Source organism: Notolabrus celidotus, chromosome 6 (genome assembly GCF_009762535.1).
Source record: "Notolabrus celidotus isolate fNotCel1 chromosome 6, fNotCel1.pri, whole genome shotgun sequence".
NCBI lineage: Eukaryota > Metazoa > Chordata > Actinopteri > Labriformes > Labridae > Notolabrus > Notolabrus celidotus.
This window is the reverse complement of record NC_048277.1, coordinates 13844007-13868887: the sequence shown is the minus strand read 5'-3', so window position 1 is coordinate 13868887 and position 24881 is coordinate 13844007. Positions and strand designations below refer to the sequence as shown.

Below are 24881 nucleotides of genomic sequence, written 5' to 3'. Positions count from 1 at the left end.
ATAGCCTCCATACGTGGGGTGCTTAGACCACTAGGCCACCAGTGCCCCAAACAAATATATTTTTAACTAAACTTCTCCTATGTACGTCGCTTTAGATGAAAGTGTCTGCTAAATGACATTGTAACATTGTAACATAAACTGACACCTTAGTTCCCAGTGACCTTGGAAGTCCCTGAAAGTCAATGTATTTATCAAAAATGAATATCTGAAACACAACATAACAAAAAAACCTACACCGAGTTGCATTGAAACCTGCACAGATTTGCCTCCAAATATCTTCACAGTCAGGTCATCGATTATATCAATGCTTGTGTGTTCAAAATGCAACAAAAATACACTTGAAGTGTGTGTCCTTATGTGTGTTTCAAACCTTATGATGATGACAGACAGAAGTTCATAACAAGGATTGCTTTTTTTTTTGTACACGTGTTCAGTGTCTCCTGTAGGTTATCATGAACCATTCTGTCCAGAACTCCCAAAACTCAACCATCAACACAAGCTTGACATCAAGATGAGAAAGCATCACTGTGTTGTAAACAGATTTTTAGATGTAATGTGTTTTACCACAAGAGGGCAGCACTGATCTATTACACACAGCTGTCTTGTGGGTAGGAGCTTTCACCTGGGACAAAAAATGCTTACCTGTCACCAGTTAGGTAACTTTGTTTGGTCAGTCATGTTGATTTTAGCAGGTTATATGAGTTCACTTTTCCAAGAGACAGTGGTGTTTAATAACTGTGTGAGAGATGAGAGGGGATGAAAACAAAAGAGGAAAGAGATGATTGAGAGAGTGGACAGGCAGGAATCAGTGATTGCATTAGATAAAAGTGAAAAAGACGAAGAGGGTGAGAGAGGGGGATCCAATGAGCATGAAATCAGATCGCGTTGTTGCATAATCATGGCTCACAGGCCTTCCCAGCATGCACTGGGCTCTGTCAGCTCCGGTCCAGTATCACATGACTGCATCAAGCGGCTGCAGTATTAAACCAGCAATACCAGTCCACCCACAGCCAGAGGCAGACACAGATCAATAGATCTGTTCTTCTATGAGCTGAGCCATGCTCTTTCATTTCTTTTTTTCCCTTTTCAAGTGAAGGTCTAAAAACTTGGGTCTGTCTATTTGGATATTCAAATTGTGATTTAGTAGTGGTTGCATGCTTGCTGTGTTGACTTGACTTGGAGAAATAGTGATGGTTCTTGTCTCAGGAAATGTAAGATCTGCCTTCGAAGTAAAACCTCTCCTGGAGTTCATCTTTCTCCGTAAATTCCTGCTTTGAGGAAAAGGCCCACAAGCTACCAGTTTATTCTTCCAATTCCATGTTTACAAAGAGAGCTAAGATTCTCTCTGTGTGGAGCTTGCTTCCTTTTTGCACCTTGTTTCTCCTTCTATTCAAAAATGTGCCTGCAATATTTTTCACATACCAGCAATACCAGATGTCACCCAGGCATCAACACCGCTCTCTTCTCCTTCCTTTCTTTGTCGTTTATTTTGATCTTCTACCTTCACCTCCTCCCTTCCATCATTCCTGCAAAACCTTTATTCACATGCCAGCAATACCAGACTGCATACCAGCTAATAGGACATCAGAGCCTGCCTGCTCCTCTTCTTGTTTTCTCTCATCACTGCCTCAGTGCCAGAGGAAGAATGAGAAAATTGGAGATGCTGGGCTGACATTTCCTCATGAGCTCTGCATTAAATCTTTTTTAACAGTAGGTGGCATCATGGGCCCATTTTCCTCCACAGCTCCTCTTGTTAATGCTTCACTTTCAGTTTAGAAGGAGAGTTGAGACAATCATGACTTAGCTGTGACAGGACAGATGAGGGAACAGTTAAAATAATGAATCCATTTCATGTTAAAGGTAGGGTGGGCAATTTTAGTTATGATACACTTTTCGTTTGTTAAAATTATCTTTTTTTACTGTCAAAAATGGATACATAAAATGTTTGAGAAAAATTGTGGCAGCTGTAGGCCAGTTATCAGTCTAACTAAAATGATAAAATGCCCCCTGCTAACCTGCTTCTCTTGGCTTTTGGACTTATTGTGCATGAACAGAGTCTTGCACAAGACAAAGCTAGCAAGCTATTTAATCAAGGATGGCTGTTAATAGTTTGATATATTTCATGTAGACAATGATATACTGCACTCCTCTCTGTGGATTCCTCCTGTGTCTCTTGACAGAGTCTGTTCATAAGCTTGGGAGGAGTGGCCATTTCTTCCACGGTATACCTTGAATAGTGCTGGGCGATATGGTCTCAAATTAGTATCACGATTAACTGAACATTTTACCTCAATAATGATTAATGGGAACTATTAACTAGGGATTTGATTGGAATCAAACTAAATAGGATGGAAAATAATCCTCCTCACACACTCACACCCACTATGATATCAATCAATCAATCAATCAATCAATCAATCAATCAATCAATCAATCAATCAATCAATCAATCAATCAATCAATCAATCAGACTTTATTTATAAAACGCTTTTCATACAATAACATTGTAACATAAAGTGCTGTGCATAAAAACAACCTAAAATAGAATAAATTAAGAAAAAGATTCCATTCTCAGCCCCGCCCCTAAACCCACCACACAACCCTAAGGTTAAGAACACAATATATGCAACAATAATAATAAAAATAATGAAAATGATTACTAAACGAACTAAGGAAACACTTTCATGATATCTTAATGAGGAAACACTGGAGGTAAAATAAGATTTTAAAACTCAACACAGGAAATTAAACTCGCCGAAATAAAATCAATTTCTAAAATAATAAAACACTCAAATATTAAACCATTAAAAGAAAATAAGATGCTATACTTAAAATTAATAAATAAATATAATAAATTAAATGTAAATATTCAAAGACATTCAGCACACAATTAAAGGCAATGTAAACTGCTGATCTCTTCTTTAAACCACTTTAAACAGAGTTATGGAACCTGTTAAAAACATTTTTTTACATTTTCAAACTTATATTGCAACATTTCAAGACTTCAGAAATTCAGTAGTTGAAGGCTGCAAACAAGTAGTTGATGTACAGTACAATATAGTTAATCAAGTGTTGTATAAAATAACTGGAAATTTCCTTTTGTGCATTTACTTGAAAGGAAAAAAATAAGTTGATCATAACTCACACAAATGATTATCGAATAGTATTTTGGCTTGAAATGCCCTTCCCTAATCATCAGCAAAACAAATGGTTGTATGATTTTCCCATAAATGGCCCATAGTTAATCTGACCAATATATATAATGCCTTGATTGTGTTTACTGATCAATATGTTGATTGAAGCATCAAATTGTCAACATATTATTTCAGGTATGAAGTACTTTAGTGCCCTTACTGATGTCTACCAGAACCTGTCTTTGTAAGATTGGTGCTGCTGCAAAAAAAGATGGAAATTTCAAAAAACAATTTGTACTTTTTCTTCTTCAAGTGAGATGGTTTTCCAACCCTGGCGCTGAGTTTCACATTCTCAAGATGCTTTACCCGTGATCAGTTCATGGGTCAGGTTGCATTTCATTTCCTGGAATTTAAATAGGAAACCAAAGCTGTCTAGATATAGAAAGATTGCACTGATTAGGGCAGAGCGCAGAAATACCCAGACGTAATATTTGACTTTGGAGGGCATCCATGAGACATTACAGAAAATGTCAAAATCCCTGTTATTTCCACAAATTAAATGGCATTTCAGCTCCCATGGGCCGTCATATACTGGGAGAACAGAGGTGACTTTAAGGTGAGTTATAGAAGTGTCTTATCACTATAGACCAGGCTGTATGTTAGACACACATACACATACACACATAGACAGCCTGACTCCTGGCGTCGCCCTGCCTGGCTGTATATATATATATATATATATATATATATGTAGGCTCTTTCATACTGCTGCTCTTGGCCTGACTCCAGCTCACATATACCTCTTACTGTGCAGTGTGTGTTTGTATGTGCTGAAACATATTTAGGGAATGGGAGTGACAGAAACAGTAAGCTATTGATACTTGGCAGCAAGACCCTGTGTACAGTAAATTGTGTAACACACATGAAACACATGGGTGGTTTCTTAGGTAAATCTTTCTACTGCTTTTAAGAAAGTAAAGTGTGTGTGTCTGTGTCTGTGTGTGCTTTCTGTCAGTATCACCTCTGTTCTCAAGAACTTGGCTCAAACACAGACATGGTCTCTTGAAAGCTCTCTATCATGCTCGCACTCAAGTTGCTGGAGCCACATTGGTGTTTTGCACTGCAGTCCAGCATTTGACTCTGTGCAGTGTATTCCTGGAAAGCCTGTGTAGGAGTATAGGGGCCAGGGCTGTCCCACAGCGGCACCACAGCCAGAGACGACTGTTTTCTGGAAGCTTCTCCGTCACTTGGAACAAGGAAAAGAATTCATGAACTTTTTTATTTTATCCTCGATTTTAACGCCCTCTGAGAAAATCTACAGCTTCGTTCTCAGACGGGAAAAGACAATGCAGCATCTATAAATGCCATTAGTATTCATGGACACACTTAAAGTTCACATCATTCTTGTGCAACATGCACCAGGAGGAAGAATGCAGGGAAGAGACAGGGCTGGATTGACAGTGGGGAGGAAAAACAGGTTGATGAAGGGAGGGATGCATTCAAAACAGGCCTGTATAGAGAAAAGGATTGCGAAAGAGGCAAGAGAGCTTAAATTAGCTTAATGAAGGAGGCTCCAAAAAGGAGCAATAAAAACAAGGGCAGTTAAGGTGCAGACGATGAATAAGTGCAGGAAGGAGGAATGGATTGAGAGTGAATAGAATGAGGAGAGAAGAAGAGGAATGAGGAGGAAGAGGTGGAGGAGGAGGAGGAGGAGGTGGAGGAGGGGGCGCTGTTTTGGAGGAGCATCAATAAAGCTCATGCTAATTGTGCCTCTGTGGTCCGCAGTCTTCACACTCTTTTCTTTTGAATAATCCCCAAAGTCTCATCCGTCCCATCCCTTGCAAAGTATTCCTCCTGCCTCCAATCATCTCCATCCACCTCCTCCACCTCCTCCTCTCCTCCCTTGTGTGGCTGTTGTGTAACTCTGCTGAGCTGAGACTGACTGAGCAGAAGCAGTAGCAGAAGCAGAAGCAGCAGCAGCAGCAGCGATGTTTGTGCGATTGATCAGCAGTTTTAGTGCCAGGCTGCTCTTATTGTAATAAACGAGCTTGGAGCCATTGAAACCAACACTGAGTGCTTTTGTGGGGGAACAGGGATCACACACACATGCACACACACTGCACCACACTCCTATGATGTAACACTGAATAACCCGGATGCTTTTAAACTTTCTGATTGCCTGGTTTCATCATTTTGTACTTTTCCATCCTATAATCCCTCCAGACCTATACTAAAGTTAATGAGACATTTTATACTGTTAGTCTTAGAGATTATTTCCAGTGGACGTGGTGTGCAGATTTTTTTTAACTGATTGTTTGCTGTAAGATCTGTACAAAATGCCCTTTAATTAATCCCTCTACTTAGTTACATAGAGATAATACATTGTTTTGAAGCTTTTAGAGATAAAATAGTTCCTTTGAGTCTTTTATTTTAAGAAACAGAACGGAACACTACTTGGCTAGCAATAATAATGCTAATTTGATACGATACTGCGATCATTAATATTAAATCTCAATATCTGACCTACTGAAGACTACTGTCAATTTACTGATATTTTGAAAATGTATAAGCGTCTACTTACATTTAGACTCTTCGACTAGTCTGATTTTTAATTTCAGTTCCACCACTACAGAAATTAGTCCCAAGGGTCATCCCTAGTTGTAGTTATGTTGCCGGTTTTGTCTCTCTTTGTCTCTCCATTACCTGCAAGTAACCTAGACCCTACTTACGATATTTACACAATAAGAAGAAAGAGACATTGGCCAATAGTTTATTGAAGGGCTAACACAATCTAATTTGGATGAAACAGAACAATGTTAGTTAATTTTTTGGGTTGTTTTAACTAGTACAAGAGTCCGAAGCATATTCCATGTAGCTCTAAACATTATTCTGGATTTGAGTCCAGTTTGGGACGCTTGCTTGCTTGCTTCCTCCCTTCTCATCTGCTTCCACAACTGGATGTAAGAACAGCACATCTGGTCTTTCCATTTTTCAGTACTCGTGGTCTGGCCCTGTCTTTGTCTTTTCATCCATATGTTTTCTCCTCTGCTACAACTTTTTTTTCATAACAAAACAAATCCAAGCTTGACAAAACAATAGCTTTGCAAGAGCTGTATCTAGTGTACACACACACACACACACGCACGCACACATCAAGAATCACCCAGTTCCCTCAGGGCATGCTTACACAATGGAGGCTGCTTGCTGCAGGGAGGTGACAAAGATCACACTTGATTATTGTAAAGTTATTCCAGTGTCACCTCTGTGCCTGCTGAAAGTCACTTTGCATTGACACCCCAGCCATTTCCTCAACATTTTAACATTCTTACAACCCATTTTGTTGTCAAATATTGTTTCCAACAGAGAGGATGCATAGCAAGGATATTACTCACAGCCAGCTGTGATTGTACTTTATTGTTTCATGTCATTATTCTTTCATTGGCACCTGGTTAAAGGTCCAGAGTTCATTGATGTAGTTTTAATAGTTATTTTTGTTAATTTTACAAGGCAAACAAAAACACATGGGAATTTGTATTAAATCGTCTTAAGTATAATTTTCTGAAGTTATCACATTCCCTCTTTTGATCTGCCCTTCAAGTTAAGTCAAGCTTCTTCCCTCAGGCCGTTTCCCTCCATGAACAAACTGTAAACCACTAAAGACTCCTGTGACTGATCACATACATGTGCAATACTTTGATTTCTGGTGCAATACCTCATAACCATGTGCAATCTTGTAATTCATCCCATAACATATTTTATTATTATATTCATCTACTATATGTGTACTCTGGCTTAGGCTAATTTAACTTATTTCATGTCTTTAAAAGTACTTCTTTACCTTACTTTGTAAAGATAATATTTCTACTCTTATTTAGAATTTTTAGATTTGTGTTATTTGTCTTTTTGCTTCATTCACCACGTCAAATTCCTTGTGTGTGCGAGCTCAATTGGCAATAAAGCTTTCTTGAATCTTGCATCTTGAATTTGGGCTAACAACATTTAAATTTAAAGCCACAATTCTTCCCCTGGTTTATACATGCTTACCAACTTCTCTGTCATGAAATGTCATGTGAGGTTAGTACCTGTGTCTGTGTGTGAGTGTGTGTGTGTGCGCGTGCGTGCGTGCGTGTGTGTGTCCGTGAGAAAGACACACACCAGGAAAGGCTCCTTTAGATTTAAATTGAATTAATGGATCCTCAGCCCTATTCTTAGCCTTAAATCTGTCTCACCCTTCATGCGTTGACAGGAGCTGCGTTAGCTTCGTGGAGTCTGGTTTGTGTTCAGCATATGGGGGAATAATATGTGTGTGTATATATAGCTGCACTTATAGGAAAGGCTGTTGAAACATGAGAGCCTCCACAGGACCGTGAATGGGTAGAAGGAAGCGGGCTCGCATCGATAACCATTTTCATAAAACATCTTTCTTCGTGTGTTTTTCGTCTCTATAGTTCGGTTTAATGTAGCCGAACCAAGCCGGAGGAAAGGATGAAGATATGGGAACACTGAGAGAAAGGGTTCAAGTTTCACATGGATGTTTTGTCTCTGTGTAGGGGAGTAAAAACGCGGTGGTTTACGTCAGCGCGGCTGTGGACACAAAGCCGACACAGCCTCAACCAGACTCCGTGTAAAAATCACCACATTTTGTTCAACTTACATCCAGTATGTCCACGACACGAGCTCCGTTTTGTGTGTTTTGATCGAAACGTCTGCTGTCTAGAGACTCGTTAACCCTGCCCCACGGAAACTAAACCGGCGGGGAACCAGAGGCGAAGGAGGAGGAGGGGGAGTGAGGTCTGTGGAGAAACGATAGAAAGATAAAGGAGAAAGGTGTTGGAGGAGTGAGAGAGGACTGCAAGGAGCAACTCCCGTATTGTTCCGCGTTTGCTCTGCAGCCAGAGAGAGAGAAAGAAAGAAAGAGACACACATACGGTGGGGTTTGTTTCTTCCAGGGTGCGACAAAAAGCTGAAACACCGTCAATTCTGGATTTCTTTATCCGCTTTCTGTCGTCCAGGATGAGGTTTAAAAGGAACGGGTCCTATACGCTAAATAGGTAAGGCTGCTGTAATGTAGTGGGAACTTAATAGTGTGTTATAGAGTGAGGAGGAGGGGAGGAGGGGGAGATACGAGGTGGGGTTGTCATATGCTGAGCTCATAATTAATTTCACTTTTTACATTATATGTCCACGGAAGCTCACTGACTGTGACTTTATCCCCTCTTGATTGCACTTTATGGTGTTTCTTTCATTTTCTGCAGTAACTCTCAAACAATGCTAAAGGAGGGACTTGTGATTTGTATTGCATCATTGTGCAATATTATTGAAGCTTATACACAAATACTTCAAAGGAACTACTGTACGCTTGTTTTCATGGGAATTACAGTCTTTTTCATGAACTTGCAGGTATAACAACTGTAGAGATAAACTGTAAGTTGCCTTTTTTTCGACAGACTTGATGCAATATTCCCTTTGAATTCATCATCACAGCAAATAAACCACTGATAATGTGTCAATTCTTCCAGTTTAATGATTGTGGTGCCCACGTGTTTCGTCCATGAAGCTGGATCGGGAGAAACCTGTCTGTCTTGATGTAAGGGGGGGTGGGCGCGCTCTTTTGTTTCCCAAGGAAAAAAAGCAAAATGATCTCTCCCCTTTCTCCCTCTCTCTCCCTTTCTCTCATTATCTTTCTCTCTCTTTCCCCTTCACAGAAATACCCCCTCGTGGCCATCTCATCACCTAGCAACTTTATAGCAGTGTGACTGATATTCCCCCTAACCTACTTTTCCTTCAACATAATTGCAACGGCCTCATTCACATCCTGGCGTTTCTAAAACCTGGTCACGAGTTGGGTCTTTTCCTCTGCCCAGTGGTCCGGTTTCCCTCCTCTCAGTGTGTTATCTCTCCAAGTCACAAGTTTATGAGAAAAAAATCAGTGTGTCTCTCTGCCATCTGCACACCATGTCACACAGCTTTCTTGAATCCAGCCCATATGACTGTTACAGCGGATGTTTTCACTTTTAGTACCCGTCTGGATTTTATGATAACGACCAAGATCTTGAACGACCCACAAGAGCATGTTCATATTGTCGAAAGTGACGGATGATTTAATGTCAGTTTCACTTCTCACACTTTTCCCCTGCCACTCCTTTTCCCCTTCGCCTTGTATTCAGGCTTATGGGCTTCCGCTGTACTTGACACACTCACAAAACCCACTTCCTGTCTCTTAGGTTCTGAAACACAAAGGGAGCTAATGAGCTGCAAACACCCTCTTCACCACATGGAGGAAAATATCAGAACGATGTTATCGCTTGTACACCCCTCCTCCCCTTTCTGTTTTCACTTTTTAAGTGTGTGACACTGCTCCATTGTGTGAGTGCATGTGTCACATGTGTGCCCTGTTGTCATTATGTGTGTGTGTGTGTGTGTGTGTGTGTGTGTGTGTGTGTGTGTGTGTGTGTGTGTGTGTGTGTGTGTGTGTGTGTGTGTGTGTGTGTGTGTGCAGGTGAGAGGGATGAGGTAATTAATAGTGACAGGGGAGACCTGGTTGGTACAGCTCCTGGTGACAGGTTACTAGGAAGGAGGAGGAGGAAAAGAAGGAGATGTAGGAGGGGGGATGACGTCATGGGATGCAAAAGTGCTTGTCTGCTCTGCTGCAGTTTGTCTTTGTCATCGTTTTATCAGAGAAAGAAGCAGCAGAGAAGGGAGGAGGTGCAGCATTGCCCTGTGATGTCACCCAATGTTGTGTTTAGCAGGGTGAGGTGAAAATATATACTGCGCTCAAATCTGTCTCTTTGTCCCGGGGCTTTTATATTTCCCATTTCTTTTTGTGACAGAGCAAGCGCTGCTGTTACATCACTTCTGTCTTCTGAAGGTGACTGTCGCCTCCACCCGTGTCACCTCACTCTTCTTCTCTACCTGCTACTGATTTTTGTCACTTGAACAAAGACAGAGTCAGCCTGTTTGACAGTAAGCTTCAGATATCCGCTGCATCTCCTGCCTTTGTCACAGCCACTTAATCCTGTGTCAGTCGAGTCCAGTACTCACTGCAGCCTTCGATTAAAGCATCACCTGACCACTGCAGTCCACACTGTCTCTATGTGTGTGTGTGTGCGAACTTATTCTATGTGTGTAAAGAGGGAAGTAAAAAGCAGAGGACAAAAGGGAAGTAATTGCTTTTATTGAACCCTGCAGGGTAGAAAGACAGAGAGAGATGTAGGGAGGCCCATGAATCAGTCTGTGTCCTTCACCTTAAATGCCCACACAATAACAACAGCACTCTGCAGTGATTGGCTCACTTCCTGGAGGCTTGTCTCCGCACTAGCCCCTCCCATCGAGTACCTCTGCATCAATTCTGTGAATGAAGAGTCACTGTTATTGCTTAAGAGTGCAAAACAGTGAAAGTGCATCCTATTCCAGTCACTCAGTCAGTGTTGACTTAAGAGTTGACAATTAGCCTTGTGCTGCTGTAAATAAGTCACATATCTCTTAGTGTGCAGGAGCCTGAAGACGTTAGACTGACTCACTTTCTGCAGAAGTTTGACTTCAGCTCAGGTTTAGAGAACAGATGTGTGTTTGGTGTGTATGCGACGAGTGGAGATAGGATGTTTAGCTCTTATTTAGGAGGTATACAGATGGCTGAGATTCCTGCCTCCCAGGGATTGTCCCTCCTCTCTTTCTCTCTTGTTGTGTCTCCTCTGTCCCTCTGGCCATCGCTCCCTGCAGTCCACCCTGTGCTGCCCGGCAGTCAGCAGTTTGTTTATGGGACTCTGTTTGCCAAGCTAATCTTCCCGCCTTTCAAGTGGGAGCCAGCGAACGAACGCAAGAGAGAGAGAGAGAGGGAGCAGGAGGGAGAGGGAGAGAGAGAGAGAGAGAGAGAGGGAGGGAGGGAGGGAGGGAGAGAGCGAGCAAAGAGTGTGAAAGTGAGGCAGGCAGTTGCAGTAGTTGGAAAGAAGAGAGAAAGAGAAACATGCTTGAAGAAATGTGTCTGGACTCGTGAAGTATTTTTATTTCAGTGTGTTTGCTGAATGTCCGGAGTGCAGAAGTCTGTTTGACCAGCGTTTCAGTCAGAGGCTGTTTCTGTATGATGCTGGAGCTGCTGCACCTGTAAGCAATTTTGGAGACGTGGAGGTGAAAACGAGGAAAGGTGCTTCACCGCTGGCCGGATGGGGGTTCTGGTTTGCTGCGACTGCTTCTTCTATCGGTAGTTAAAAACGTCTCTCATTTGACCTTTCTTCTCCTCTTTGCTTCTGTTTATTGTTTATATTTACATCACACTGATATCTGTAGCATCCTTCGACTTGCATTGTCAGACCTTTCATAACTCCTCCATCCCTCCTCTTCCTCCTCCTTCTCAATCGGTCGGTCTGTCTGTTATGCTGCTGCGGTTTTGTAGGAGACATTTGAGGACAGTGCTGCTGTAGCAGGCAGAGATTCTGCTGTAGTCAGACACACGGCGTGCCTCGACTTGTGGGAGGAGAGGAGGAGGAGGAGAAGAAGGAGGAAGGAGGGAGTAAAGACAGAGGGACAGTGATGGCACCGAGCCAGCTTCCTATATCTGACTGAAGGGGAGGAGAGGTAGGCAATGCTGGGTACAGGGTTTGTTAGGAGAAAAGGTTAGTTGGAGAGCAATTGCATGAGCCAAAAGTTTGCTAGTTAGTGGCTCTTGTCCCGCTCTCTGAGCTCTGTTTGGCAGGACAGCTCTGTTTGTTTGGACACAATGTCCCCTCACAAGGGGGCATAGATGTGTCCTTTCCTTTTTTCCTGTTTTGGTTGTTTGCAGAGCATTGACCTTACACACTTTGCCCTTGTTCTGCTTGTTACCACCTGAATTTATGTACTACCTGGAAGGTTTTAAACATGTTGGAGCTAGTTTTGAATCTGCAGGGCTTTTCAGGCACTCGTACAGCTGCTTGTTGTGCCTCAGAGAATGACAAGTTTGATTTTAGCTCAGCTCTTTAGCAGGCTGAGGCTCTGGTTCCCCTCTCTTGTGGTTGTGGGGTGAGCCTGCCTGAGCCTGGCTTCACTGCTGTATAAAGTCTAAATATAACCTTCTGGGTCTCTGAGGAGCGTTTTGATGGTGAGGGTAAAATTGTAGCTTTAACTCAGACACACACAGCACAGCTGGATTAGATTAGGCCTCACTGTGAATCAGAACTTTGTTTACACTTCACTGCTCCTCTTAGTTTGAATTACAGCCTGCTGGTCACGTGTGGGCGTGTGTGTCATGTATGTACACATGTGTGATATACTGTAGGCTTTGGTGAAATAAACACAGAAGCCTTGTAAAGGCAGGACTTGTGCCAGCAGTACTTATGGCGATCATTCAGGGGTGGGACCTGGACAGAGCACTAATGTCTCATGGGCTCATTAAGCTAAAATGAGCAGTCATGTCTATTTTTAGCATTTCCTCTCCCTTGGTGTATCTGTCAGCCAATCAGAAGGCTTTGCTGTGATGTTATATGCCTTGATTGATGTATGTGTTTTGAGGCACACCCGTCCAAACAGGTCCCCGTTGACCTCGGCCCTGGCCAGCACTCGGTCCCCGGGGCTCCGGTGTTTAAGCTTTCAACAGTAGCATTGTGTGCAGCAGAGACTGGCTGCCAGCTCCGCGTTCATGAGCGTCAACTCTGATTTTGATCATGATATTTAGGACAGAGAGACTGAAGAGTGAGCCCTTATATGATGTAAATTCACATATTTTTAACCCCTTTTTGTATGTCTATATGCTGTCTGAAGCAAAGACGTCATGGTTTATGTTGCATCAGTTTCATCTAGACCAGGGGTTCTCAAACTTTTCATCCTGCGACCCCAAAAATATTAAAATTAGCCTACCAACATGCACATGTGGCTTCTGAAGATGCTTTTGTTAATCAACTGTTTACTGACCCTAACCCGAACCCGATCCTTAGGAGTCATCTGGCAACAAAGAAAGGCAGAAAACTAATTAAATGTTTTGTTTGCAAGGTCTTACTTCAAATGTAACTACTATTTTTTGTTTCTATTTTTTCAGTAATAGGTCAAAGGTGCAATTTTTAGATTACTTTACAAAAAAAAAAAAATTCAGGAAGACATCTCGTGACCCCCCACTGGTGTCTGGCGACCCTCAAGGGGGTCCCGACCCACACTTTGGGAAACTCTGATCTAGACAAGGCCAGCTAAGTACCCTTATATGTCAATTAAAGTATCCCTCCGTCGAATTATGAATAGTATCGTAGAAAAATGAGAACTATGACAATCATTTAGTCTCTACTTGCGTGTAAACATACCAAAGATAATAATTTGACTTCTGTTTCAAGGAATTGATGGATGTTTTTGGAAACACGCTTTCTGCGAAGAATTGGAGACAAGTATCAAAACAACTGTTGTGCCTGTCTGTTTAATTTGAAGCTGGAGTTTGCAGTGTATTGGATTAACTTGGTATGACACACTCGCTTGCAAACAAGTTTGAGAAGTATGTTTATTCTGTTCAAAGTGAAGTATAACGGTTTCTCTTCGTTTCCAGTCTTTAGCTAAAGCTATTAAGCTGCTAACTTTGTCTGTCAGAGCCGGGACAGTTTTATAGTAGCTGTTATATAATTATGTTTATGTTTATGTTTATTTGTTTGCACAATTAAAAGAAAATAGACCAAAAAAAGATAAATAATATACAGTGCAGGAAGAGGCAGAAAACTTGAGAGCTTATTTGAAGCCTCCACCAAAATATTGTTCTTATATAAAACATTAATTTAAAAAAATACTAAATTGACATATATAAAGACAATAGTTGATACTAAAAATAAAATAACATAAGAATATACAAAATTAACAATTAATATAAATACAGTTTACATTCACTTGTGGTAACTACTCTGATCGCTTTATATTAATTTTAGTAGCCACACTTTAAAGCTTGACCTTGGCTTTTAGCTGTGACCCTTGTGACACTCTCACTTACGTATCCATTTGATGAAATGTCCATGCATTGTCAATTAGAGTGCATTCTCTCTCCTGCTCACTAGCACACACACGTACACACACATTCACAAATTTCCAGGCGTCCCTCCATCACCTGAGGCAACAACAACAACAACAACCACAGATGGAGTTGAATCCAAGGTCAAGCTCTCATTCAGCTTTTGTTCATTCTGTGCCTTTTCCCCTTTTCTTCCTGCATTACTGTTAAAGTTATGGCCACCTTACCTTCTCACACAGCTGCAAACATGAAACAGGAAATCCAACTTTCCTCCCATTAGGATGTTTATTATTTCTTTTCGCTATAAGATGTGTCATTGTTGCTGTGTTGCTTGAAAGTAGACCTTGGGGCTCCAGCAACACAACAAAAGCTTGTGTGTGTTTTTTGCTCTCAGTTGATCATGTCAGATTGTAAAATGTGTGGCGTGTGGAACAAAAGTCCTGAGTGTCTCGTCATACTGTGTGTGCTGTATTAGTGGAGCAGGCCATACTGTTTCCATGTGTCTCTCATTAGCTATCTTTGGCTGCTGAAACTTTTCGCTCAACAAGGACGCCATTCTCCACCAATGAATCCCAGGAACCCTCCAACCAGAGCTGCTCCCTCCTCTTGGAGCTGCCTGTCACTGGGATGGAGCTGAATTGAATTGAGCTTAAAAGGAGCTAGTCTTTGAGGGATGTTAGTCAAAGATTTGGGCTGCTGCAGCTACAATGTCATGAATATGAAATCTCTTAGTCATATCCATTGATAGCTTTGTGAGGCAGAATTGGATGATGTTTTTTCATGTGGCTGATGCATTTTAAAGTGGAGCTGCTTTGTCCTCCTGAAGGAAAAAAGGATTTTAGATTCTGCATATCAAGTGTTTTTCTCCTCCGCCTCCCTCACCCAAAGTGTGTTTATAAGTTACTCCTCTACCCTTACTCCCCCTACACTAATTGGTCATGCACTGCAAAACCATTACTGAGAGCAGAACACAGTGTTTGTGACTCGACTTGACTTGACTCTGTCAGGTCATTTGGTACATTATGCTCTTATTGTGAAGGGACAATGTCCAGTCACTGCACATAATAGTGGTCTTAGTCTTGACTTAACTTGACTGACCGTCCCTCTTGCCTTTCACCTGCCCTCCAGTCACTGCGGAGGGCAGACCTCACACACAGGGCCAGTTACATAACGTGGACACAACGTGAGTGTGTGTGAGTGTGAGTGTGTGCGTGTGCAGCCCAGTCTTGCTGGCTCAGGATGAGGAGGAGAAAGAGATGGCCTTGCACTAACCTCACCTCCGCATTTAGATCCACATAGTCAGCAGAGATGCACACGCTTAAATAAAAACTTCTTTGCAGCTCTTTTGCTACTGAAACAACTGAACTTTAACTTTAATTTAATGAAATAAGAAGCTGTAGAACACTGAGCAACACACTCCATGTTGATCAGTGCTGCACTTAGCAGAGTGAAAGTCATCTGTGTGTGTCAGCAGGTGCCCTGCAGGCATCGGAAAACTTTATGGCTGCTTGATGGTTCAATTTGCAAGTGGAAAATGTCTTCCGTGTGTGTGTGTCTCAGTTTGTAGGTGGTTCAGGTGGCAGGGAAATGGTTCTTTACCCAAACAACTGGCCTGCAGGCTTGTATGGGCTGTAAAGACGGCAGGCAGGGAAACTGTTTGTTTGTAGTTCTTGTTGCAGCAGCAGCGGCCTTCGTTTCTGTGGGCTGCCTCTGGGAACAGGAGGCCCATTTGAAGGGAGACAGGAAGTGCCTGGGCGCCTTACTTCCTGTTTATGGAGTTTGTCCCAGGCGAGAGTTAGAGGGAGGGGCGGTCTGGTGCAGCCTAATTGAACAGGGAGAGCGGTGGGTGAGTAGGTTAGCCTTCCTCTTTTCACTCTCTGTCTCAAACTAAAACACACACACACACACACACACACACACACACACACACACACACACACACACAAACACAAACACAAACACAAACACTTGCATGCATAGCTGTGTAATTGCCTCTGTGCTGCAGTGCTTTTGGCGGCTGTGCCCCTTCATTTGTTTCAATCATCCTCCATCTGACACGACAGTGTCACCAACAACAGGCCGAAGAGGAAGACAAGAAAAGACAGACAGGAGAAGTTTTATGCACCTAAGTTGGTTACAGATCGTCTTGTTTCACCCCTTTTAAAGCCCCGCTGGATCCCTCCTACTTCATGATTCAATAAGTGACTCACACACACATTGAACTCCCTCCTTTAAAGAACACATTTAATCAGAGAGAAGCAGTAGAGGTGGTTGCACTGTAGCATGCAGGGATGCTGCAGAGTGCTGACTCCAGCATGTTCTGAGGTGAGGTTGGTAACATTTATCACTGAACTCAGAGGCTGCAACCAAACAAGAACTAACTTTAAATCCCCTTTTGCTTCACTGGAGCTCCTCTGATTTATACCAGGACTACATTTCAGATATTCTCTGGTTGTTTTTCTTTGCTTTGCAGACAGATGTGCAATTTCCTACCATCCCCCTCGGGTAGAGATGAGGTCACTACATAAGCTCATCTCCTCCCCAGGTGGGAGCCAGTAACTCCTCTAACTTGAGCCAATCATAGGCTTGTTTGCACCTGAACCCCCTGGTGATAAGACACACATGTACACAACCTTGCAGTGTTAAGAGCAGCTGATTTCATCTTATCATGAAAGGATCCAATTATATTGCTCATCCTTTACCGTAAGATTGTATAAATCAGCTGAAGGTGAAGAGAACTTGAATATCAGCACTGGACTGACGCTGTGCTGCAGCAGCGGTGTAGCATCACACACATCTCGCTGCTCCCGCTGCTCCAAGGACATCTATTGATTTGACCTCTCTTGTGTTTCCTTTCTATGCCTCTCTCTTTTATTCTCCCATTCTGACACCAGCTGCCTCCGCCCACTTCCTTCCCTCGCCCATTGATGCACCATCTGTAGGTGACAGGCAAGCATTTAGTGTGGTTGCATATGTGTTTCTGAGGATGTCAACCAGAGAGAAAAACTCACATAAAAGTATGGTTTCCCTCGTGTACATGTGATTGTAATTTTTCACTCCACAAGCCATGCTGTCATATTTCCTCAGTGCCAGTCTCAGACAAAGGGCAGAGCCTCGCTGTGGTTTCACTGTCATCTCAAAAATCCTCCAAAGGAGCAAAACATGCATGGCTTTGTCAAGGAATTTCCATAACATGTGCTGCCTTTTTTCCTTTGTCTCCATGCCCCCCCCCCAACATCCCTGCTACGCCCCTTCCTTTCCTCTGTTGTGGCCGCAACACACAAACACGTGACACCATTGCCTTGTCTTACCTAACAACACCGCTCTGCTTTTAACCTCTGCCAAACACATACACAAACACGTCTGTTTTTACACTTCATTAACCCCGAGAGACTAATTTTTACTGACAACTCTATGATCTGCTGACAGAGTTAGATACCGGAGAACAAGTCTTTGGGTGGGTCACATCTTACGTCTGAAGCAAAGTTCCTCTCCGCTCTCAGACTGTGTGCTAACATCCAGGACCTCTTGCACTGTTGTTGTTCTGGGATGAAGACAATTAGAGGCGGTGCTGGTGGTTAAACTGTGCCTGCATTGCTTCCTGGAAGAGACTTAACTTCCCTGCATGGAGAAGTGTTGTTCCACACACAGAGACACATTAATGATGAGAGGTTAAACTCGTGTTTTCCACCATCTTGATTTCTACTGTTTAATCGGCCTCTTTCTTTGCCCAAACCTGGGTGTGACCTCTTCCTGTTCCTTCATCTCCTCATTGTGTTAATCAAACTCACACAATGGAGCAGAGTTTCCTCTGTTATCAGATGACGGCGAGATCTCGTCTAGTCATCAGGAGGTTGATTTATTTCCCTTGTGCGTGTTTTTCTTTGTTGCCTTTATTGTTTGGGTTCAACTCTTTATTTCCTTAACTTTTCAAGCTGTCATTCTCTGTTTTTACGAGTCACAACTCTGAGTCATCACTATTCAAAGATATCAGATCAAGTTAATGTGAAAAATATTATATGAGTGTAATAATTAGAATTTCTAATCAAGAATCTTGTGAGCTGTAGTACTCAGAGAGAATTTGTAAGGAGGACAAATAAGATGTCATGTGTGTGAATTGTGTCCTCTCAGAATGTCCTTGTTCTCTCAGTTTGACCGTGTGTGTGTGATAAGCAGTGCAGTAGATGTGAGCTGGCAGGTCTTAAAAGCAAGACTTTCAGAGACTCTATGCTGCTGTGATGCTCTTCAGAGATAACAGCTACTGTAAGAATCAGTGTCAGTGACGGAGGACACATCATGTTTTCACAGTCACAGCTGTGTGGAGAACAGTGTCTGGTTTGGTGTTTAATTTAGCATTATTTTAATTTTGTTGCGTATTTGTTTTCATTTTAGGGTATATTGTTGATTCAGAACTGGACAGCTCATGTATGTATGTACATGTATGCACTAAAAGGGATAGATGTGCAGGTAGCAAAAAAAGGGAATGGTGTTTTTACAGGGCAATAGACAGGATGCAGCACTTGTCTTGCTAAGTAGTTAGCTTCAAAGACTTTTTACTTGCCTGAAATATGGATTTATTTCACTGCCAGGGTGAGTTTGTTTAGTTTTACTAGTTAGTCTGAGTATAAATTGCCAATGTTTATGTTAAAGACCTACTCTAAGTCTAAAATGTAAGTGTTAGATGTAGAGCTGGGCGATATTGGAAATTATGTTATCACGATAAAATATTTCATATCAGTCGATATCGATAATTATCAAGATAAATATCAAATCAGTATTTAATTTAAATTCAAAGGCAGATTTTTGGTCCTGAGTGAAAGTTGGAGAAACCCAACCGTTTGTTAGCTTATACCTGGATTTAGTTTTCTGATAAACTTCTTGAATCCATCATTTCTGACAGTGCTAAGTAAGATGTGTACGTTTTCTTCCGTGTCGCTTTCACTCATTTCAGCTGTGTACATTCTGCTTCAAGTGGCTTTAAGCCCCGCCTACCTCTCACCTGCGACATGATTGGCTGTTCAATGCCATCTTCTTCTTCTGTGTAATGTTGGGTGGCAACTAGCGTTTAAGGCTCATTAGCGCCCCTCCATTTCCAGTGGTTTAGGGGTGTAATTACAGGTTTCAATATGTTGAACTTTTATTGAACGTTTGTCATTTATATTGAGAAAAATGTTATTGCAATAATTATCGTTATCAAATTATCGCCCAGCCCTAGTTAGAAGGTTTTAAAATTGCAGTAAATGTCACAAAACAGGCTAAACCCAATGCAGGAGACACTTTCTTAAAAGGAATAAATTGAAAAGTTGAAACATTTTGTAGAATAAGTGAAAATACAGCAGCCTGAGATCCAAACCGGTTCAACTTTTACAACATGTTTACCTTTTATGCAGGAGTTCCAGCCGCACCAGTTTTGACCCGGTCGGTTAGTTCATCCTCTTCAGGGGTCAAAGGGCAAAAACAAAATCACAAATCAAACATAGGGTTGCTCTTGGCTCACATGCCAGGCCGTCTGATGGAGCACTTCTGTCTGCTGGAGCACTTCTGTCTGCTGGTGCAGGAAATGGAGACCTTTCTCCTGGGAAACAGGTCCCCCCTCGAACCTCTCCTTTCATCCCTTGCCTCTGTTTGTTATTGTTTGTATGTCGCAGGCTGAGCGAATGAGGACTGACTGACCTGTTTATGTAATATACCTGCCGCGTGTTGAGAAGTGAGACTAATGTGATTTGACTTGTACTCTCAAAGCAGCGTGTTGATCTCATCAGCCGGCGTTAAATCATCATTTCTGTCGACTTGACCTCTTCTTTGATCCTGATTCAGGTTAGATGACGCTGCAACATACCTGCCTTTATGTAATAAATGTTTTAAACATACTTCACATACTGTAGTTGCCTCATCTCATTGCTCACGCTCTGCTGGAGTTAGACAACAATATGTGGAACATGTCGACAAAGTCACTCAGGCAGAGATGAAATATGTCTGTTCCACATCAATCAGTCTCTCGTTCCCTCAGAGCGCAGCTTGGTTTGGCGTTAATTATTCCACTAAAGGAACATTTTGAACATTTTAATCTGTGTTCATGTGTGTGTGTTCTCTGGGCAGCACCAGTTGTTACATCCACATTCCCCTCATTAGGAAATCTGTGACTAAATGGCCTCACTTAGGAGTTAATGAGCTGGATCAGGGCAGGCATGCAAAGCCTCGGAGCAGAAAACAGAGCCACCCAAACAGTAAGCATGAACCTCACACCCTCCTCTTTATGTCTGCTTCTTTCACTCTAAAATCTAGCCAGCAGCGGTCTCCACATTGCTGTCACTGTTTGCTTTGGTAATGTCTCATCCTTTGCTAGATTTTGCAGCTCAGCTGTGCTTTTGCCTGATAGAGCTAGAAGAGTCTGATTTACAGCTGTTGTACTCTGATCCCCTCTTTTCTGCTGCAGCTCAGAGCTTCTTCCTCTTAGATAGACCAGGAAATCTTTACTTGCATTGCTGTCTAACGTGTGTGTGTGTGTGTGTGTGTGTGTGTGTGTGTGTGTGTGTGTGTGTGTGTGTGTGTGTGTGTGTGTGTGTGTGTGTGTGTGTGTGTGTGTGTGTGTGTGTGTGTGTGTGTGTGTGTGTGTGTGTGTGTGTGTGTCTGTTCACCTTCAAGCCCCATCAAACTTTACCACACATGTCCTGTGCAAACTCAGGCGCGACTCCAAGTCTTTTTCCCGCCACATCCTCTGTGCTTGCTCCATCCTTCCTTGTATTCCATGGCGGTCTTTCTCCTCTATCCAGCCCCTTCTGCCTTACTCCACACGCACATACACAGACTGCTTCTTGTGCTCCTGAGCAAACAGTAGCAGATGTGTGACCGCAGCTCCCTACGTACCTCTTCTTTACGTCACAGACTCATGTCTTCTTGACCTCTCCTCGCTCCGAGTTACTGCAGCACCTCTGCTTTATGTATGTTTGGGTTTTTCACACTCTGTGTTACCCAGCCACACCAGTAGTGGAAAGTAACTCTTTTAGTTTTACACTCTTCAAAGGATGCAGGCATCCATAGCGTCAGCGTAGTGTAGGTTTGGTTTTAAGTGTCACATACAGTGTCCACACCCTTATTATAAAACCAGGGATGGAAAAGTCGGTCTAACTGGGAGGTTGTGTAAGTTTTAGACAAAGTCTGCAGTGAGAGGTCTTTCCTGAGGGTGGGTACTGTTCATGGTGATGTATTTCTCTGCACTCTCAGATTTCTTTTAACTTGAATACAAAGAATAGAGCTCTTTATGCCCCCAAGCCTCTGACCGGAGTCAGGTGTCTGCTCTGTGCATTATGACTAACCTGATGTAAAAACTGAACACATGTACGTTTTATACCAGCAGGTGGCAGTATTGTTCTCACACCTAATTGTGTGTGTGTGTGTGTGTGTGTGTGTGTGTGTGTGTGTGTGTGTGTGTGTGTGTGTGTGTGTGTGTGTGTGTGTGTGTGTGTGTGTGTGTGTGTGTGTGTGTGCGCGCGTGTGCGCGAGTGAGTATGTGTGTGTATGTTTATGTGTGTGTGTAAAACGAGGAATGTTCCTCGCTCACATGCCTAACCACCCTGCACACTGCTGTGTTACGTCGGAGCTGTAATCTGGAGGTAATGTTTGGGTTTGGTTCAGAAATGTTCAGTATTTTATCTGCAGTTTGGAGATCAGCAAGGTTAGAGTGTGTGTAGGTGTGTGTAGGTGCGTGAGTGTTTATGTGTGTATGTGTGTGTCCTAGCTTCAGTGCCAAGGTTATCATAACTCTCCCTGGAAAGCTGCATTCTATTTCCTTTTTTGAAGTTTGTTACAGTTCTGGGAAGACAGGCAGCCTACAGGAACTCTTTGTTTCCTCAAGCACGGCACAAGGCACAACACATGCACACACAGAAACACCTCAGTGATGTTTAATAACCCCTCAATGACGAGAGCTAGCAATTTCAACTCTCTTAGGCTGCATCAAGAAATAAAGCGTTGAGATTATGTAAAACAGATTGCAATATGACCAGCTGGAATGATCATTTTATGTCACTTGATAATAATAGAATATATAGTATGAAAATAATAGCAGAGAGTTATCATGGAGGTCTGTTGATCAAAGAGAGAGAGAAAGAAAAGGAAGGGAAAGAAAAAAAAATAAAAAAGGGGTAAGTGAAATGAATTAAATAAAAAAACTGAAGATTTAAGTGAAAAAATAATGTTGAAACAGAAAAAATATATATTTTTTATAAATATTATGACTAAGCTATTTAAATCACAGTGATTTGACATCTGTGGTGCTCTTTGGAAATAAGGATGGATTTTTGAATCCAAAAAACAACAAAATCATACATTTGAATGCCAAATAATCACATATTTGCTCTTCATCAAAAAAACGAAGGGTGTTTTGTGAACCAGATGTTGCATGTGGTCATATTGTGATTCTGATAACACTACTCTAAACATGCAGCGATGGTAGAAGTCATTCTAAGTGCACAGAGCTCCCATTTTCCCACGCTCTTGTCTCTGTGCCTCAGTCCTCTCTGTCATGTGATCGGTCTTATGACACTTGATGGAGTGACTCTGTCGTGGACCTGCAGCCATTAACAAGACAGAAAGCCTCGTTACCATCTCCACCTGAGGACATGCAGTCACATTCTGGTGGAGCTGTGAACACCTGCGTTGCAGCCGGATGCCACAAGTGATTCCACAGGCCGTCCCCGTCACCTGCTTCTTTCTCACCTTCAGTGGTTTCCGTGACCTTGTCGCCTCCGTCGGGTCCTCAGCCATTATATCTTTGCTGGCCTTTCACCTGAGCCTCTGGGCTGTGGTGTGTGTGTTTTTGTGTATGTGTGGGATTCTTCACTTGACAGACAGGTGTTATTGCTGCCCAGGTGGTGTATTATGGGACAGATGCAGACTCTCCCCTGCTAAGGAATGTAAGGAGGAGTGCAGGGAGCGGAGGAGGCATGCTGTGACAACCTCCCACTCGGCTCTCCTCTCATCCAAACTTCAGTTTTAACTTTTAATCACTCTTCTCCTTCGCTCCTGTATTTACTTCCCTGATTCTCCATCTTTACTTTTCCTAACTAATACTAACTTTTCACTTCTTGCCTTTTCCTGTTTCCTCCCTCACTTCTCGTTTTTTTCATGTTTGGGATATTTCATGCCAATATTGTAGCATTTTATCTTGGCAGCTTCAAAAGAGATGGTGATCTACAAACAACACAAGTCTGGTATTTCTCATCTCCTGTCCTCCATCAGGAAAAAATGCCTCCCTCCCTTGGTCATGCACGAGTCCCAGTACAGCGTCCTGTCTGTCAAACAAACTTGGCTGCTCTCATTTCATTGCAAACTTTCTTTTTGAAACAACTAACAGAGCAAGAAATATGCAGAGACAGGTACTTGACTTACCTGCCTTCTAATGGGAGACAGCAGAGTATTATTTTTGTTGTATGTCATTGCTGCTGTTAAATGGAGTATGAAGTCACACCCTCCTATGTTTGCTTATGAAGTGCACACGTCTACCTACCAAACAAGAAAAGTCAAGTCAATCCAAACAGAAACATGCACAATAGGCTCTGCTCTTGACCTCCATTTAGCTCACTCCATGTTTTTCTCTCTTTCTTCAGCTCTCTTCTTCTCTCTTTTGTTTTGTCAGGCTGTGTGTGCACAGAGCGATGGCATGTCTTTGCATGCAGCCCTTCCCAGACAGGAATGCAGAGCAAAAGAGAGATGAATCCAGGGAGGCAAAGAGAGCACGTGTAACGAAAGAGGGAGAGAGGGCTCCAAGGCCTTAAAGGTGGAAAGAAGAGGAGAGGTCAAAGAAAACTGATATATAAGAGCTGGTTCACCCTGACAGGGATGGATGCATCGAGATGATGACGCAGTGTATTGTCTGAAAAACACAAGCTAAGCATTTTATGGGGAGGAGCAGAGGTTCCTGTTGCTTTGTCATATTAGACGCTGCCTTTTCTAGTTTTATCTGTGCATGCAAAGACACACCCCACAAACACTTTAAACTCAGCATGTGTAGCCTACATGCAGAGCCCACAGTCCAGTTTTTGGTGCAGGTTGAAAAGTTTTTTTCTGAACCCAGATTGGTTACATTTTCTCGATCCACTATTGAAATATTAGGAGACGGTAGCAGGTAGATGATGTTTTTTCCCTGCTACGTTGTCAGAAACGGCACCTTTTAGTGTATTTCAGGAGATTAGTATTGCAGGTTGGGTCGCTGGGTTCAGTGCACAGAGTCTCCCCTGGCCCTACTGACCTTTATCCACGCCTATAGAAACCCCTCCTGACACAAAGACCTTCAGTCTGAGCTGTTTTCACTGGCTAAGACCTTACCTAAACATACTACTCCACTCCCACACTCCCAGAACGCACTGCAAACTAAAGGTCTTACAGTGCAACTTGGACCCGCTATGATTTTTATTCATTCATTCTCGGTTGTAACAGGATTGGGTGCCCGACACATCCGTCATCTTGATCCCAGCTCTGATTGGCTGGAGATCTGCTTTCATAGAGCCCGGGAATGAGCTGTTGCCAGGCCCCAAGGCGCATCTGCTGAGTTTGTGACTCATCTGCCGCTGGCCTGGACTGAGTGTTTTCTTTGTCTCAAATAGGTGGAATGTCCACTGACTTTCAGACCCAACCTGTCGGGCCAGTGGGAGAGTGCAAAACCCCCTACTCAGATTTTAATGGGGACAGTCTCCTAATAATGTATCAGTCGATGCTTTTAACGTGGTCTTAAACATACCAGTGAAACATATTTCTGTCATCACAGGACCGCCTCCTATCTGATGTGTTATTACGTCAGC

At 42.6% G+C, this 24881-nt stretch overlaps 1 protein-coding gene across 3 annotated transcripts in view; it reads left to right on the top strand.

Annotated features, from left to right (window-relative positions):
- The window catches only part of mob2a (MOB kinase activator 2a), a 73522-nt gene that overhangs the window by 24877 nt on the left and 23764 nt on the right, over positions 1–24881 (top strand). The window contains exon 1 of one of the 3 annotated variants that reach the window (XM_034685836.1): positions 7484–8185. The exons of 1 other annotated variant lie outside the window; for it this stretch is intronic. In XM_034685836.1, coding sequence (XP_034541727.1) covers positions 8148–8185 — 38 coding nt within the window. In that variant the 5' untranslated portion in view covers positions 7484–8147. Of the gene's footprint in view, positions 1–7483; positions 8186–11066; positions 11332–24881 lie in introns of those variants that run through there. One more of the 3 variants, XM_034685837.1, reaches the window with a different exon arrangement.